Source organism: Rhinopithecus roxellana, chromosome 17 (assembly GCF_007565055.1).
Source record: "Rhinopithecus roxellana isolate Shanxi Qingling chromosome 17, ASM756505v1, whole genome shotgun sequence".
Taxonomy (NCBI): domain Eukaryota; kingdom Metazoa; phylum Chordata; class Mammalia; order Primates; family Cercopithecidae; genus Rhinopithecus; species Rhinopithecus roxellana.
The window spans coordinates 111,545,692-111,564,071 of record NC_044565.1 but is presented as its reverse complement, the minus strand read 5'-3'; the positions used below and the strand labels follow the sequence as shown (position 1 = coordinate 111,564,071).

The window sequence follows — 18,380 nt, the reverse complement described above, 5'->3', positions numbered from 1 at the left end:
TTTTTTTGCACATTACCTTCCACACGTTTTACTTTGTGGCCACAATGTGCATACTTTTTTTGATTGTTACTTTCATGACACAGCAAATTGTTTCTATAGTCTTTATAAAGGTCATTTAAAATGACATGCGCAGTAAGTCAAAGTCTTCCTGTGCTAGGAAATTTGAAAAAACAAAAGTGTAGAGAAAAGCACAAAGATTACTGAATCTGAACATCTATAGAGGTGTTAGCAGTTGGTCTGTTTCCTTCCAATCACATACAGATTATAACTAATGGGTAAAGAACCTCCATACTGTCAACAGACCACACCGTCTTCTAAAATCGCTTCAGCAGTGAGGATCCTCTGGAATAGATCTTGTTAGTCGCGAGGTGGTATTCTCCCAGCGGCGAGCTATGAGAAGTGGAATCACCAGATGTAGTCATTCCTGACAGAACTGCCGCTTCCTCGTGTGGCTGGGACGCTGACCTGGGTGGCAGGCCGGTGGCGTCGGGACCCAGCACGCACGCTAAGTCTGAGCTGCACTCTGCTCCTGTAAGATACTAGTAACTTGAGGTAGCTGTCCAGATTCCAGGCAGTAGTGATTTTGTGTCTGCGTATTGATCACGGGGTCCGCGGCGGGACCGCAGGGGCTGTGTCCGACGTCCCCAGACCTCTAGCAGGGTCCGGAGCGATGAACATCTTCCATAAACTTAACCTCCGGGCGCTCAGTCCCTGGTTCTTACTTCAGTCCTCTTAGCCCCATAGGTTCTGGTACCCGGGGGTCTTTCCTAAGAAAAAGGCACATCTCTCGCACATTTAACTGTCCGTCTGGTCTTTAACTTCAGGCGCGCCAGGACCCAAGGTTCTTCCGAGCCGCAGCTCCGCTCCCGAGCCGGGAACTTCCCAGAGCATTGGCCCGGCCTCCGGGCGCGGGGGACAGCCTCGGGAGGATGGGACTCCGGGCGCCGCGCGCGGGCCGAGGACAGCCGGGCTTGGGAGGTCCTGCCCGCCGCCTCGCGTTCTCCCGGCCACTGCCACCCCGCGCATCCGGAGCTGCCGCAGACACGGCCGGGCCCAGAGCCCCACGCCCCCGGCCCGCCCCTAGCGGCCGCTTGTTTACTCCCCGGCGCAGCCTAGTCCGACCTTGGGGCCCGCCCCCGCCCACCGCCTATTGGCCAAAGAAGCGCGAAGACCGGCAACGATTGGTCCTGGGAGGCGCGGGGCGAGCGGGGTAGGCTGCGCGAGAGGCCGAGAGGGGGCGGCGGGCGATGGCGGCGGCGGCAGCGGCGGCGGGTCTGTTAGGCTGGTTGTTCGCCGCGCTCTGCCTGGGCAACGCCGCGGGGGACGCCGCGCCGGGCCCGCGAGTGCTGGGCTTCTGTCTGGAGGAGGATGGCGCGGCGGGCGCGGGGTGGGTACGCGGAGGGGCGGCGCGGGACACGCCGGACGCCACCTTCCTCCTGCGCCTCTTCGGCCCGGGTTTCGCCAACAGCTCTTGGTCCTGGGTGGCCCCCGAGGGGGCGGGCTGCCGGGAGGAGGCGGCCGCCCCCGCGGGCGAGTGGCGCGCGCTGCTGCGCTTGCGCCTGCGGGCCGAGGCCGTTCGCCCGCACTCGGCGCTGCTGGCGGTGCGCGTGGAGCCGGGTGGCGGGGCGGCAGAGGAGGCGGCGCCTCCCTGGGCTCTGGGCCTGGGGGCGGCCGGGCTGCTGGCGCTGGCAGCGTTGGCGCGCGGCCTGCAGCTGAGCGCGCTGGCGCTGGCGCCGGCGGAGGTGCAGGTGCTGCGCGAGAGCGGCTCGGAGGCGGAGCGTGTGGCGGCGCGGCGCTTGGAGCCCGCGCGTCGCTGGGCCGGCTGCGCCTTGGGCGCGCTGCTGCTGCTGGCCAGCCTGGCGCAGGCGGCGCTGGCGGTGCTGCTGTACCGCGCGGCCGGCCAGCGTGCGGTGCCTGCTGTGCTGGGCAGCGCGGGGCTCGTGTTCCTGGTGGGCGAGGTGGTGCCGGCCGCCGTGAGCGGTCGCTGGACGCTGGTGCTGGCGCCACGCGCCCTCGGCCTCAGCCGCCTGGCGGTCCTGCTCACTCTGCCCGTGGCGCTGCCCGTGGGGCAGCTGCTGGAGCTGGCTGCGCGGCCCGGGCGGCTGCGGGAACGGGTGCTGGAGCTGGCGCGCGGCGGCGGCGACCCCTACAGCGATCTCAGCAAGGGCGTGCTGCGCTGCCGGACTGTGGAGGACGTGCTCACGCCCCTCGAAGACTGCTTCATGCTGGACGCCAGCACCGTGCTGGACTTCGGCGTCCTGGCCAGCATCATGCAGAGCGGCCACACGCGCATCCCCGTGTACGAGGAGGAGCGCTCCAACATCGTGGACATGCTCTACCTCAAGGACTTGGCCTTCGTGGATCCCGAAGACTGCACGCCGCTCAGCACCATCACTCGTTTCTACAACCATCCGCTCCACTTCGTCTTCAACGACACCAAGCTGGACGCTGTCCTGGAGGAGTTCAAGCGAGGTAACATCCCGGGCATGGTGCAGGGGACGCCTGTGCCAGTGCCCTCTCCCAGAAAAGGGATGGAGAGTTATGAAAGCCTTGAGGAAAGGGTCCCACCCCCGTGGCAAGCAGTGAGACCTCTAAGGTCCCTTTTCGAGACGGTATTGGCCTTGCAGGTTGGAATCACCTTTTGAAATACTTAACGGCCATCCATCAGAGTGGGAGGAACCCTTTAGACAGCGGACACTTTAACCCCCTCGTCAGGACGGCACCCCTACACACATCCTATTTGCAGGGAGGGGTATGTCCGCTTGGCTCTAATCCCCCAGCTCTTCCCCTCTCCCAGAGTGTTTCTGTGTGCTTGGCTTTGTAGCAGGTCCAAATTTTTGGATAGAAACTAGAAGAACACAGAGAAGAGGGTAGTCTCCAGGTATCTGGAACGTTGTCTGCACACATGTAATATCAAATTAACTGAACATGTGATGTTTCCTTCAGAGCATTCTTAAGGTCTCTGGCTTTACTGCAGTTAAGGGTATTTAGGTGTCAATCCCTTATCTGCAGTAAAGCCAGGGAAACTTACACTTTGCTTTCCCCAAAAGTAACTCCATGGATGCTTAGTCTCCCTTTCTCTCGGCTCTGTCGCCCAGGCTGGAGTGCAGTGGCGCGTTCTCGGTTCACTGCAACCTTCGCCTCCCAGGTTCAAGCAATTCTCCTGCCTCAGCCTTCTGGGTAGCCGAGACTACAGGTGCACGCCACCATGCCCGGCTAATTTTTGTATTTTTAGTAGAGTCGGGGTTTCACCACGTTGGCCAGGCTGGTCTTGAACTCCTAACCAGGTAATCCACTTGCCTCACCCTCCCAGAGTGCTGGGATTGCAGGTGTGAACCACTGTACCTGACCTTTTTTTTTTTTTTTTTTTTTGCTTTTTAATCTCCTGTTTTTAAATAATTTTATATAGAGACAGGGTGTCACTCTTTTGCCCAGCCTGGTCTCAAACTCCTGGCCTCAAGTGATCCTCCCACCTTGGCCTCCCAAAGTGTTGGGATTACAGGCGTGAGCCACCGCACCCAGCCTAACCTACTTTTTTCTCTCTGTAAGGTCTCAAGTTCTCCCTTCACTCCACATTTTCATCCCTCCTTTCACTCTGTTTATCTGAGCAGTTCGGAGATTGAAGGTAAAACCAATACTCTCCAGATGTGAAGGTGTGGTTTCCTCTGCAGTCCTCCCCAGCGTCATCCTTAGGGGTGCTCCCCAGAGTTTGGTGCTCACACCTTGGCCAACAGCCATGCTTCTCACACCTGCACTCCTGTCGGGTGAGGGTGAGGGCACCCCAGGGTGGGGGATGGGCTTGACCCTAAAGGCTGTCTGCTGTGAGACCAAGAAGTGGCAAAGCCTCCTGGTATTTGTGGCAGGACGTCTTTGGCACTGTCTGTCGAGAGCCCCTGGCCTGTCGGTGCAGGAAGCCAGGGCTTTGTGGTAATGACTGCTACTCCTGACTGAGCACTGCTGTGTGCCAGGAGCTGATGGGCACTCTCTCTGTAATCTCATCCCTTATTCCTTGCAGGAGGCCTGGATGCTAAGTTACTGTTATTACTGTAGCTCAGGAAAGGGTGGGAGGCTTGGGTGGGCAGCTCTGACTATTCGCTTAGACTGTTGGGTGCTCCTGGCTGTGTCCCTAGAACGTGGCCATGCTACCCTGCCCTGGGGAGGGAGCCTGGGCTTGGGTCCAGACAGAGCTTCGTGGTGGTAAGTACTCCATGTGGGCTGCCAGAGCCCGAGGCAGGGGTGCTTCTCCTGGTGTGGTGGCCAGCAGTGCAACCCTGGAATCAGCGGAGTAGGTTCCATCCTTCCCTTGCCTGCTCCCAGGTCCCGGAACACTGCTCAGCCTCTTGTAGTGCAGCGTCCTCTGCTGTTAGTGATAAGAGTGGGTAAGTGCACCTGCGGGCGGAGACTCATCAAGCACTTTGGCCAGTGCCTGGCATGCACGTGCTGTGTGCTTGGTGTTAGCAGGCTCTGCTGGTAGGTGAGCTGTTTGCCAGTCCAGGAGCAAGGGGTGAACCTGGAAGTGCAGATTTCCGTTTCTTCCAGGCAGGTCACCAGATTTCCTTCTTTTTAGGGAAAACGTGGAAGACTGTAGCTGTCCCTTTGGTGTTCTAAGTACTCACGTTTTTAGATTCTTTAAGAAAATGCTCACTCTGGTGTCTGGCTTCAGCCAGCTGCTGCTTTCAACAGTTGAGCAATCACCGAGCAGAGATTTGGGGCAGTGGAGATGGAAGGGTTGCCCCGTTCAGAACTAAAGGCAACTTCCGTAGTTGGTCATGATGCTCAGGATGAGGCTGGTGGAAGTGCTCTTTCATTTTCCAAACCCTTAGGGTCAGGATCTTGGCTGCTGTGGTCTTGTCTTTCAGATGCGATGGATGAGCTTGGTCCAGGGTGGTTGGGGATTCCACTTGGGGAAGAATCGAAAATGTTCATGTTCATTGGGAAGGCGCCTAGAGGCAGGATGTCCCCTGGCGGGGGGCGGGGGGTTGTGTGCTGTGTGAGGAACTTGGACTTGATCACCAAGGCCACAAGCATCAAGTAGCAGCATCAGTTTTTTTTTCTTTTTTTTTTTTTGAGACGAAGTCTCGTCTGTCACCCAGGGCTGGAGTGCAGTGGCGCAATCTCCGCTCACTGCAAGCTCCGTCGCCTCCTGGGTTCACGCCATTCTCCTGCCTCAGCCTCCCGAGAAGCTGGGACTACAGGTGCCCGCCACCACGTCTGGCTAATTTTTTTGTATTTTTAGTAGAGACGGGGTTTCACCGTGTTCGCCAGGATGGTCTCTATCTCCTGACCTTGTGACCTGCCCGCCTCGGCCTCCCAAAGTGCTGGGATTACAGGCGTGAGCCACCGTGCCTGGCCAGCGTCAGTTATTTTTACAAATCAGTAACGATTGTGGACACCAGCGCAGGGAGGCCAGCGGTGTGAGGGATCCAGGTGAGACGGGATGATAACCTGAACAAGGTGCATGGCAGGCCTGGAGAGGAGCCCCAAGAGGGCAGCAGAGATGGAATTAGGAAGATTGGTGTCTGGCAGCAGGGCTGTGCAACAAGGAGCAGCAGCTGAGGATGAGGCCCGGATTTCTGGCTGTATGGTGGTGGTGCACCTTCATTAAGGGCCAGGCAAAGTCATCTGACACAAAGCTATTTTAAAATGAAGCATTGAATATCTCATGTAATTTGTTGACTGCTGTACTGAAAGTGAAAGCACAATGGTTATATGTGTTTGAAGTACAGTTTATACTGAATACGTATTGCTTTTGAACCATCAAATTTGAAAAATTGTAATTTGAACCATGGTTAAGTCAGGGACCTTAATGTACAAAAGAACATTATTATTATTATTGTTATTATTTTGAGATGGAGTCTTGCTCTATTGCCAGGCTGGAGTGCAGTGGCACAATCTCGACTCACTGCAACCTCTGCTTCCTGGGTTCAAGTGATTCTCCTGCCTCAGCCTCCTGAGTAGCTGGGACTACAGGCGCACACCACCACGCCCAGCTAATTTTTTTGTGTTTTTAGTAGAGACAGAGTTTCACCATGTTGGCCAGGATAGTCTCGATCTCTTGACCTTGTGATCTGCCCACCTCGGTCTCCCAAAGTGCTGGGATTACAGGCGTGAGCCACCGCGCCCGGCCAAGAACGTTATTATTATTATTTTTGAGACAGAGTCTTGCTCTGTCACCCGAGTTGGAATGCAGTGATGTGATCGTGGCTCACTGTAGCCTCTGCCTCCTGGGTTCAAGCAATCCTCCCACCTCAGCCTCCTGAGTAAGCTGGGGCCACAGGTGAGCACCACCATACCCAGCTAATTTTTAATTTTATGTAGAGATTGAGGTCTCCCTCTGTTGCCCAGGCTGGTCTTTAACTCCTGGCCTCAAGCGATCCTCCCAGCTCAGCCTCCCAAAGAGATGGGATTACAGGTGTGCGCCACCGTGCTCGGCCGCAGTCTCTGCTTTAAAGGAACCGAGCTCTGGTTTCCTGTCTGTCGGGAGCCAGATGATTGCCAGGATGCTGAAAAGAGTCTGAGCAGTTCCGACAGCGGTGAGGAGCGTCAGCACACTACTTTTGTCTTTCTCACAGTATTCATTCATTCACCCAGGTGCTTTAGAAAACAGAAAAGAGAGAGTGGAGAAACTTACACTCCAACTGTTATTAACGTTATAGGAATTGGGCGTTATGAAAGGGTACTTTGGCATTGAAATAATTGGGATACCCTGGAGCCTGCTAACTAAAATTAAACTTGAAGCTTTTCCAGGACTTTCTGCTTGATGTTGGCAAGACACACTGTCACAGCTGCTCGTGGCTCTGTGGAGCTGGCCTGTGGGCAGGCATCGGTGCTCATGGCTCCGTGGAGCTGGCCTGTGGGCAGGCGTCGGTGCTCTTGGCTCCGTGGAGCTGGCCTGTGGGCAGGCGTCGGTGCTCGTGGCTCCATGGAGCTGGCCTGTGGGCAGGCGTCGGTGTGAGTGGCTCCGTGGAGCTGGCCTGTGGGCAGGCGTCGGTGTGAGTGGCTCCGTGGAGCTGGCCTGTGGGCAGGCGTCGGTGTGAGTGGCTCCGTGGAGCTGGCCTGTGGGCAGGCGTCGGTGTGAGTGGCTCCGTGGAGCTGGCCTGTGGGCAGGCGTCGGTGTGAGTGGCTCCGTGGAGCTGGCCTGTGGGCAGGCGTCGGTGTGAGTGGCTCCGTGGAGCTGGCCTGTGGGCAGGCGTCGGTGTGAGTGGCTCCGTGGAGCTGGCCTGTGGGCAGGCGTTGGTGTGAATGGTTCCGTGGAGCTGGCCTGTGGGGTGAGTGGCTCCGTGGAGCTGGCCTGTGGGCAGGCGTCGGTGTGAGTGGTTCCGTGGAGCTGGCCTGTGGGCAGGCGTCGGTGTGAGTGGTTCCACTCAGGTGGCTCAGCACATGAGAGGTGACCTTGAGTCCCTCCAGCTGCCCTTGCTGTGTCCCCTGCTGCCATCTTTGGCTGCTATCTAGACCCCCCAGACGTTCTTCTTGGGATTCAGTCACACAACCACTGTTCCGGGGAATCTTCCAGGGCCTGCTTTCTTCTGTTCGTGATAGAATCATCCCAGTGTGGCAGGAAATGGAGAATCATGTGCCTTGTTCTAGAGAAGTTTGAAAGCAAAGGAGTGAGTCCCTTTCTGTAGGAAACCTGTCAAAGGGGCTGGCTTCCTGGGAGAAGGGAGTCAAGATGAGCCCTCTCTGCGCTGAGGTGGCCATTTAGATCTTTGGCTTTGGTGCTGGAATCCAAGACATTAACCAAAACCACAAGTCGCGCTTGGCCTTCCTGGCCTGGCCTGACAGGTTTGTCCTCTGGCGGGGCAGCCATGGCCCATGTAGAGACGGCACCCAGCACAAGCACCGAGGGTTAGAAGGGGTCTAGAGGTGCGGTTCAGCAGGGCTGAGTGGCCATCTCCAGGGGCCTTTCCTCCCGGAAAGCGGGGAGACGACTTGTGTGGCCATTTCCAGCTTTTTGTCCAGGGGAATGCAAGCATCCTGGAGAACTGTGCTTTTTTAACTCAAGCCCACGAGATGTAAAGTATGATCCACACAACGTGAACTTGACTTTTTGATTTCCCAAGAGTCTTGAAGCAGGTCCCCCTCACAGGCAGGTCCAGGCCAGTTTCCCTCAGCATTTCCATTAGTGACAAAGGAGGGCCTGGCTGGATGAATTGCTCCCATCCCCGTCCTGGCCCTGTGCAGCCCAGGCCGGCAGCCCCCTCCACCTGGGGCTGTGGTACCTAAAGGTGGAGTCTGAGTTGAGATGTGCTGTGAGCATAAAACACACCAGATTCAGAGAGTGCAAAATAGACAAAATATCTGTGTTTATTTTTTGGATTAATTACATGTTGAAATGTTATTTTGACTATATTGGGTTACTTACAATATAAAACTTAATTTTATGTGTGTGTTTTGACTTTTTTAACGCAGCCGTTCAGATTTTAAATTACTTAGGTGGCTTGCATTCTGGTTTTTTCAGACGGGTCTAAAGTAGTATGGATGAAAAGCACTTACCTGACACAGTAGATTCCTGAAGCCTCCCCAGCATTCCCCAACACTCTGAGACTTGGGCTTTTTTCCAAGTTTACATTCCCTCACTAAGCAGACAAACCAAACAGGAAGCTAACCTGAGAAAGACATATAGGGTAAGGCGGAAATTCAGCCTGGTGCTCTCCCCCTGCACAGCTAGCTTGACTCCTGAGTGGTCAGCGGCCACTCGTCTCATCCCTTGGTTCACAGACCCTAATGGGCAGCTCTAAGAATTAGGAAAACCAGAAGATACACAGACACACACACACGCACACACATACACACAGTCTATTTATCTTTCTATCTCTTTTTCATTTCTATCATAAGGACAAGAAGCAGTTCACATTTATGTAGGATGGACAGCATATATTTTTACTGTAAAAAAAAAAAAAAAGAATTAGGAAAACCTCCCAAGGAGAGTCAGGCTGGGTGGCCTCACTCAGCTGCGCCGTGTGGACTGTTGCAGGAGAGCCTGCGTTTCCGGAGTCATGCCCTTGTTAGCCTGCATATGCGGGCTGGCTGCTGTGTGAGGCGTTTGTGTTCTCGACTGGATGCATCCTTGTCTGAACTGCATCCATGGCATGGAAGCGCACAGACCTGGAGCTGGATCCCAGCTCTGCCACCTCTGCCTGGGGGGCCTTGTGCAGATGAGCAAGGGCTTCATTTTCAACCTGTGTGAAAATAAGGCCAGTCCTCATAGTCACGCTGGGCGTCTTAAGTAAAGACCTGGAAAAGAGTCTGGCTCTGTGCCTGACCCGTTGTAGGAACATGAACGTTAGCCATGTCCTTTTGGTGGGCCCTGAGGGAGATGAATCAAAATGGGGGGGCCCAGCAAGCTGTTCCATGAGTGTCCTCCCCCCACAGGGAAGTCCCACCTGGCCATCGTGCAGAAGGTGAACAACGAGGGTGAGGGTGACCCCTTCTACGAGGTCCTGGGCCTGGTCACCCTGGAGGACGTGATCGAAGAGATCATCAGGTCTGAGATCCTGGACGAGTCTGAAGACTACCGTGAGTCCAGACTCTTGGCAGTTACGTCTCCGCTGGGCCCGCACACTTCCCCAGGTGTATGTTACGTCAGAGGCCAGTGGGCCTCTGTGCTGCTGAAACCCAGCAAGATCCACAGCCAGGCCCCCTTCTCAGCCCTGCCTGGGCGCTGGCAGGGAGCCGCCTTGCAGGAGGGCTTGCAATCCCAGGGCTCGCCTGGGGCTCCATTAGCAGCAGTCCTGTTAGATTCCTCCATTACTGAGAGAGCTCTGCCCTTCATGGGCCTTTCCCAGTCTTCTGTCTCCCTAGGTGCTTTTGTTTTTGCAGGTTCTTTTGTACATTACAGATATGTCCTCTGAAAGAACCCATTGTTTGCCATGAAGAAAGTCTTCCTGGCTGGACGCAGTGGCTCACGCCTGTAATCCCAGCTCTTTGGGAGGCCGAGGCAGGCAGATCACGAGGTCGGGAGTTCAAGACCAGCCTGGCCAATATGGTGAAACTCCGTCTCTACTAAAAATACAAACATTAGCTGGGTGTGGTGGTGTGCGCCTGTAGTCCCAGATACTCAGGAGGCCGAGGCAGAAGAATTGCTTGAACCCAGGAGGCAGAGGTTGTAGTGAGTCGAGATCGTGCCACTGCAGTCCAGGCTGAGAGACTGGGAGGGGGTGGAAATAAGTCTTTCCAAAGCAGCTGATCCCGGGCCCTTGATTGCGTGGTAAAAGTGTCTGCCTGTTAGGATGGTGGCTGAGGTCTGCAGGGCTGCACAGAGCCTGTGCTTCATGGCCTGGGCCAGCTGTCCCGCATGCTTCCAGAAATACTGCTTTACTCCCGTGTTGATTTTCAGACATAGCATCTCTAGTTCCATTCCTGAGACTGCCACAGGCCTGGGGTTTCCAGGTTAATTGCTGCCCTTTCGCACTGGTGATCCTTGAATGCATGCTTCCTAGTGAGACGTTTTTCAGTGGCCAGAGAGGCCTGTTATTATTTTTTAATTTTTAATTTTTTTTTTTTTGAGATGGTCTTGCTCTGTCATCTAGGCTGGAGTGCAGTGGTGCAGTCATGGCTCACTGCAGCCTCAACTTCCCAGGCTCAAGCTTTCCTCCCACCGCAGCCTCCTGAGCCGTTGGGACTCCAGGCGCATGTCACCACACCTGTCTAATTATTTTATTTTTTGTAAAGACACGGTCTCTCTGTTGCCAGGCTGGTGTTGAACTTCTGGCCTTAAGTGATCCTCCCGCCTCAGCCTCCTGAAGTGCTGGGGTTACAGGTGTGAATCACTACATCTGGCCTAAATTAAAAAAAAATCGAGTCCACATCCAGTGACCTATTAGGGATGCCTGTTATTTTATAAGAGCTGCTTTGTTATCATATCAGCGTTCTCTTCAGCCAGCTCCAAGGCAGGGAGCCACCCCTCGCTCTGTGTGGTTGGGGTGGGAGCAGGCCCCGTGGAGGGAGTGGTACTGAAGACATGTCCCTGGGGCTCTGATGCTGCTCTGTCGAGGACCCCCGGCCTCAGTAGGAAGGAGCAGGCGATGCGGCCCCTTGATGTGGTTGTGTTGACTGACAGGTGGCTGATGCCTGAGCGCGCCCTCTTCTTCCATCTTAGGAGACACTGTGGTGAGGAGGAAGCCTGCTTCTCTGATGGCCCCTCTCAAGCGGAAGGAGGAGTTCTCCTTGTTCAAGGTGTCTGATGATGAATATAAAGTAAAAATCTCGCCTCAGCTGCTCTTGGCCACCCAGCGCTTCCTGTCCCGAGGTGAGGCGGGAGGGTGGTCCATGCCCCCGCTCTCCTCACCATCCTGTGGGTCAGGAGGCTGCCCAGGGCCGACACTGACTCTGCTCCCCACTCCTAGCAAGCGGCGCGTCTTGAGGACTTCTGTGTTCTCTGCAGCCCTGCCAGTATCTTGGAGCATGGGAGAGACAGCTTCTCTCTGCCAGACGACCAACAGCAGGACCAGGCCAGTGCCACGCCTGGTGCGCCACAGCTAGGGGGCCTCAGCTCTCAGCTGGGCAGGTGTGGGGTGCCCTGCCCAGTTCTTTTTTTTTTTTTTTTTTTTTTAAAAGACAGGGTCTCGCTCTGTCAGCCAGGCTGGAGTGCAGTGGCATGATCTTGGCTCACTGCAACCTCCGCCTCCCAGGTTCAAGCAGTTCTCTTGCCTCAGTCTCCCAGGTAGCTGGGACTACAGGCGTGCATCACCACGCCTGGCTCATTTTTGTATTTTTAGTAGAGGCGGGATTTTGCCATGTTGGTCAGACTGGTCTCGAACTTCGGACCGCAGGTGATCCACCTGCCTCAGCCTCCCAAAGTGCTGGGATTGCAGGCGTGAGCCACCGCACCTGGCCCCTGCCCAGTTCTATTGTGTTGAGGTGTGGGGGGCAGCTGCTCACAGGCCACCCAGGAGAACCCTTTAAATTGCCTACAGTGTTGGGTGTGGTTCCACCAGCCACGAGGCCCCAGTGGACACTGTGCCTTTTTTCCTCCACGGGCAGAAGTGGATGTGTTCAGCCCACTACGCATCTCTGAGAAGGTCCTGCTGCACCTGCTGAAGCATCCCAGCGTCAACCAGGAAGTGAGGTTTGACGAGAGCAACCGCCTGGCCGCACACCACTACCTATATCAGCGCAGCCAGCCGGTGGATTACTTCATTCTCATCCTGCAGGTAGCTGTGGGTCCCAGGCCTGGAGCCCCTCCTGCTTCCTCAGGCCAGGGCAGGGTCTTGGAGAAGAGGGGAGCAGGGGCGTGCAGATGTGCACCCTCCCGCCCCGAACAACTGAGGTGGTGGGTTTCTCCTTCCGCTGTCTTCTGCCGGGAAAGGTAATCTGGCCGCATCTGTTTCTCTCCTTGCCACTCCTCCCAGGGCAGGGTTGAAGTGGAGATCGGGAAAGAGGGTCTGAAGTTCGAGAATGGGGCCTTCACATACTATGGAGTGTCGGCGCTAACGGTGCCATCCTCAGGTAAGCCATGGCCCTGCTGGCGCTGAGGGTCAGGGTTGAGGCTGCAGAGCCTGTCCCCCATTGTCGCTTGGGCCCTCAATGCCCCTCCTTGCCTCCCTTCCACCTGAGCCCACCACCCCACAAGGTGGTGTGGCCCCTGGGCTTCCAGGCGGGAGGGCAGCATTCTTCCTTGCTGGACTTTGCGGCTCACTCCACCCCTGCAAAACCTCTCCCGCCTGTGCTCATTCTCCTCTCCCAGCTTCCCAGGCACATCGCCTCTCTAGGGTGATTGGTGGGGTGGCTCTTCGAAACTGCAGTTGTCCCCTCCAGGGGAGGGGGCTCCCAGCTGCCAGCACTGGCTTCTGCCATCACTGATTGTTCCTTCGATAGTTCACCAGTCCCCGGTGTCCTCGCTCCAGCCCATCCGCCATGACCTGCAGCCCGACCCAGGTGACGGCACGCGTTCGTCTGCGTATTGTCCCGACTACACCGTGAGGGCGCTCTCTGACCTGCAGCTCATCAAGGTGACTGCCTGGGCTGCTCATGGGTGCTGACTTTAGCCGACTTTGTGTCACTGGGGGGCTAGATCAGCTGGTCTGAGACGGCCCGGAGCAGGGCCTTCCGCTCATTCTGAGGGACACAGACCTTTGCACCCAGTTTCCCTGCGAGATCTTAAAAACACTTGACTCAGTTGCTCTTCTCTTCCCTTAACTCGCTTAAACTTGTGCCTCTGCCCTCTTCTGGCATGGCGTGACCTTTCCTGCCTACCTTCTGCTTCTCGCTTCACCAGTGGGGTCCGCCAGTAACACTGTCATCCTCCAGGTTACGCGGCTGCAGTACCTCAACGCACTCCTGGCTACCCGAGCCCAGAACCTGCCACAGTCCCCTGAGAACACCGACCTGCAGGTTATGCCAGGCAGCCAGACCAGGCTCCTTGGTGAGAAGACCACCACAGCAGCAGGTGAGCGCCGAGTGGCACACCATGCACGGTGTCTGGACCCAAGCGCCGTGAGCTCACACACACAGACTTGCGCTTTTCGCCGCCCCACCCTGCCCTCTGTCTTTTTTCTCTTTTCCCTGTCCTTTTCCCTTCTTGGTTTTTTTTTTTTTTTTTTGAGATGGAGTCTTACTCTGTTGCTCTGTTGCCCAGGCTGGAGTACAATGGTGTGATCTCGGCTCACTACAACCTCTGGCTCCTGGGTTCAAGCAATTCTCCTGTCTCAGACTCTTGAGTAGTTGGGATTACAGGCGTGAGCCACCACGCCTGGCCAATTTTTGTATTTTTAGTAGAGATGGGGTCTCACCATGTTGGCCAGGCTGGTCTTGAACTCCTGACCTCAAATGATCCACCTGCCTCAGCTTCCCAAAGTGCTGGGATTATAGGCATGAGCCACTATGCCCAACCCCCTTCTTGCTTTATTTTTTTAATTCTTCATTATTCAACTTGAACTTACTGCTATTTTTAATAGCATGGATGACGCCAAGCTATAGACTAACTGGTATTTAAAGTAGAGTATAGTAAGTCAATATTTTCTCTCAAGGATCTCTTAGAACGGACTTGACTTCATCAGAGAATTGTTGGGAAGTGGGAATAAGTTTTAGTTCAGACACTCTTTTGGCCATTTAAGATTAAGCTTAGGTCACTTGGAGTCAGCAGTGGCCCTGGCTTAGATGGTGTGTGGCTGGCAGACACCATCCTAGACACTAGAAGGACGTTTGTGAGGAGTTTGGTCAGTTCATACTAATATTTAAGCGTGGCCCATCCAGGGCTGCACTGTGAGCAGGAAGATTGTGTTGGAAGAAATTTTGCAAATGGAACTAGAGGTTGTGGGATATGAAACCCCATCCCCCCACTGCAAGGAGGGAGGTGAAAGATTCTGAAGTGTAGGCTGTGGGTAGGAGTGGTGAAGGGTTTCTTGTTCTTGTTTTTCAAGAAGATACTTTAATTCTGATTGCGTTCCTAACGTTGGGGTCAGAGATATGCCTGAACTTGAGATTCCTGGAAGAGCCGGTGGGGCTTCCAGAGAGGCTGTGGAGGGAGCTACAGGCTTGCTTCCTCCCACCCCCACCTGCCCCACCGTGAGGAAGATAAGCTCTTATCAACGCTTCTCTGCCAGGGCACTGCACTAGGAGCTTCCATGTCGAACTCTGCTAACCTCCCTGTGGCCGGAGGGGTGCTAGCTATTCTGCCCGTTCTACAGGGCAGGAGTGAGAGCCAGAGAGAAGGCCCAGGCACTCTGACCTGTTTCCTGTAGGCCTCCCATGGAGCCGCTCTGGCTACTCAGACCCACACTTGAGAGCACAAACATGTTTTTCTAATAGTCCTTTCTGAATTGCGAGGTGACGTGCAGGGGACAGAAACCCCACCCTGGGCCACATGGATGCCTCAGCCCCTGTGGGCTCCGGATCTGGGTGCTGGCGAAAAGGCAGCAGGTGACGCCGTGCTGCTTCAGTCTTGGATCTGGGGATGAGTTGCATCTCTTTCTAAAGAGATCTGTCTAAGGATGGTGCCGCACTTTTTTTTAAGAGATAAGATCTTGCCATGTTGCCCAGGCTGGCCTCCTACTCGGGACTCAGGTGATCCTCCTGCCTCAGCCTCCAAAGTAGCTGGATGAACAGCTAGTGCCCCACCTTCTCGGGTTGCTGAAGCTTCTGTGTTTACCCACGGGGACGGTTTCTTATTGTATGGGGTGCCCCTTCTACAGAAGTTCACATTGTCCCACTACACTGGAGTCGCAGAGGCCAGGGTGGTGTGTTTTTCACAATGTGAGCCTTTTGGTTTTGGTTTTCCCACGGGAGCCTTTTCTGGCTCACTGCCACCCAGACTGCACATGTTGTATTGAAGATACAGACCTAATCCCAGAATAATGCTTTTCCCATCATTGCATCATATCATATACTCAGAGATTTTACAAAATCTTCACTGGGCCGTCCTGTAAGAGAAGAGTGTATGGTGGCTTTGTGGGGCATTTCCTCTTGGTAATGGATTATTACTCTCTAGACACAATGTTGTGATTTTCATCTAAGTACAACCTGACGGTTGCTCCAGTGAGGCTCACCTGCTGTCTTTCTGTTTCTTGCCTGAACTCGGGTTGTCCTGCATTCTGTCCTGTAAGCTTGGCACTTCACTGTCCGGAGGAGCGTAGGGCCGCTGCACACCTGGAGATTGCGGTGGGGCACTGCTTAAATCGTGCAGATGAGAACTAGTTTCTGGGGACCTTGGCACTAGACTCCCAACAGAGAAATGCCTTTTTTGAGACTTGGAAGACACAATAATTTTAAATTGCCTACAGCAGGGGATGGCAAATGGTGGTGCAAGGGTCACATCTGGCCAGCAGCCTATTTTTGAGAATGAAGTTTTGTGAGAACCCACACATCGGTTTGTGGATTGCTGTGGCTGCCTTTGAGTTACAGCAGTGGAGCTGAGTAGCTGTGACAGAGACCATATGACCTACAAAAACTAGAAATACCGGCCTTTTACAGAAAAAGTTGTCTGACCCCTGGCCGAGCATTTCAAACCCTGGGTAGGTCCTCCGCATCAGTTCTCCATGGAACTGTATTGCCAAGGGAAGGGCAGCCCCCATGCTGTGCAGCCCTCCATGCTGTGATCCTGGCTTCCTCAGCCGGCTGTCCTGAGCTGCAGGCCGTGGGGCAGGCCTGCAGCTGGCTCCCCCTCGGCTTCCCCTGCTCGGGGCATCGGCCCTCTCCATGGTGCTGCCCGGAGCCGAGAGGCACAGCCATTTCTGCTCAATAGCTTCTCCTCTTCTTTCTCTTTCTGCTCTCTTTAGCCTTCCCAGTAGACCTTTCCCTCTTTGGCACAGTTGGAAACTGCAGTTGATAAATGACTGTGGACTAGTGCGCGTTTTTTGTTTTCAGAGCACACCCAAGGTAAATATCTTCCCTTTCCCTGCCCCTTCACTTTCCTTTCCTGGCCCTTCAGCTGTGGGAGGAGCAGAGCCCATGGCTCCCCAGGCTGGGGTCCTTTGTTCTCCAGGGGTGCAGGGTGGGCGCTCCCTTCCATCCTTCTGGAAGACAGGAGGGGTCACGAGACTCTTCCACTGTGGAAAATGGTGCTTCCTTCCAGCATGGGGTGCTGTATTGTCCCAGGAAGGTGCCTCTTGTTCAGCATAATGACCCGGGACCCCCTGGGGCCAGAAATCCACAGCCCCAGCTTCCCCCATGTCCCAGGGAAGGCATCTGTTGGCTGACCGTCTGCTAACCGATCGCTCCTGGCTCTGCTCTGATACCTCCAAGGCCTCCCGAAGCCCCTGTCTTAGCTGCCCCTTCTTGTCCCACAGAGGATTTGGCACTTGGTTTTGACAGGACCCTTTACCAGCTTTGATGTGAATTTTCCTTCCCTTGTCTTCTGTAGGGTCCAGCCACAGCAGGCCCGGCATCCCGGTGGAAGGCAGCCCTGGGCGGAACCCAGGGGTGTAACTGCTCACTAGGCAGCCCCAGATCTGGGGAACAGATGAGCACGTGGGGAGCTGGAGTGAGCTGAGCAGAAGCTTCGTGCCCGCCTGCCCCCATCCCCTCCAGGCCACGTTTTAGATGGCCCTTGTAGATGCGGTCCTGGGTGTCCTCAGAACTAGACATCAATGCCTGGATCCTTCAGCCGGCCCTGCCCTCATTTAGGAGACAGGAGTCACCAGGGCACAGCCCTCCAGGCCCGCGTCAGGAAGGAATGAAAGGAATGCCGTCATCTCTAGTCCCCAGGGCCCAGCTTTCCCCTTCTCCCCCGAGGCTGGGACCGTGTGGCACGTTCAGAGTCAGACCTCTTCGGGCGGAGCCACCTTGTGAGTGCAGCTGCTGTCTTTCTGTGGCGTGACCTGTACTCGTTTGCTTTTAATTTGCCACCCCGTCGCTGCTGGCAGCACTTTCTGAGCAGGCTGAGCGCGCCCATTTTGGCTGGGGGTTCAAATCGATGGCTTTGTCCATGGCGTCCTTTCTGGCTTCCCTAACGGTGTCATGTTTCAGAGCATGTGCCCCAGCCTTTCCCATGTGCCAAACCAGAAGCTCCACTGCCCGTAGGCTGTCCCTGTAGCCCTGCACCCTCCCTGGAGGCTGCTTTTCTGATCCTGACAGCTGGCCTAGTGGTGCTGAGGGCTCCTATCTGCTTCTCTGCCCACCTCCTGAGCGTTGTCAGTTCCTGTGTTCTGAGAAGAGGTCACGCCTGGGAGGAAGGGATCATCATGCTGCATCGAATCCTGTCTCCACTGTGTGGCCCCTGGGAGAGTAGCTGCCTGTTGCACCTCCTCCACACGTCTCCACGGCCTCCCTGCAGGTGCTGTGTGGCTGTGATGTGCCGAGAGCAGCGAGGGAGGGTTTATGAACCAGGTGGATCCTCTTTAAAAAAAAAAAAGATCAGTTTTTGTTGTATCTCTAGAACATTTCAAGTCTTTTCTTCGTTTTTTTCTGTTCCTAGCTGTGGGGTTTTAGAGAAGTGGGAACAGGAAGGCATTTGTCTTTTTCTTCTAATTGACTACATTTTCCTTCCGTAGTTCTCCAGCTGTGTGGAAACGGGCATAGGATCATAGATTGGGTAGGGAGGGAGGAGGATTTCTGGAACTTTTCTCAAAGGAATTTGGACCCTTAAAAATGAGACTGAAGGTGAATGAAAAGAACAGTGGTATGCTTGCTTAGATGCTGTCCTCAAGGAATCAAATCTGAGAGCAAGCCCGGTTTGGAAACGGATGCATTAAAATCCTGTCTCCAGAACAGTATTTTTTTGTTTGTTTGAGACGGAGTCTCACTCTGTTGCCCAGGCTGGAGTGCAGTGGTGCGATCTTGGCTCACTGCAACCTCCACCTCCCAGGTTCAAGCCATTCTCCTGTTTTAGCCCCCCGAGTAGCTGGGATTACAGGTGCCCACCACCACACCTGGCTAAGTTTTGCATTTTTAGTAGAGACAGGGTTTCACCGTGTTGGCCAGGCTGATTTCCAACTGACCTCAGG

At 55.1% G+C, this 18,380-nt stretch overlaps 1 protein-coding gene across 4 annotated transcripts; it reads left to right on the top strand.

Moving 5' to 3' along the window:
* Positions 1 to 13: 13 nt before the first annotated feature.
* Positions 14 to 18,130, top strand: CNNM3 (cyclin and CBS domain divalent metal cation transport mediator 3). Of its 4 annotated transcripts, none has more exons than XM_010362100.2 (8): positions 14 to 2,472; positions 9,373 to 9,516; positions 11,099 to 11,248; positions 11,983 to 12,152; positions 12,351 to 12,447; positions 12,817 to 12,950; positions 13,249 to 13,387; positions 16,799 to 18,130. In XM_010362100.2, the coding sequence occupies exons 1-8, from the start codon at positions 1,248 to 1,250 to the stop codon at positions 16,861 to 16,863; spliced, it is 2,124 nt and encodes a 707-aa protein (XP_010360402.2). In that variant the 5' UTR covers positions 14 to 1,247; the 3' UTR covers positions 16,864 to 18,130. The 4 variants fall into 4 exon arrangements, 3 of the variants coding, with proteins under 3 accessions (XP_010360402.2, XP_030776420.1, XP_030776421.1); XM_030920560.1 differs by having other exon boundaries at positions 9,373 to 9,570; XM_030920561.1 differs by having other exon boundaries at positions 9,373 to 9,570; positions 16,215 to 16,935.
* The last annotated feature ends 250 nt before the right edge of the window (positions 18,131 to 18,380 follow it).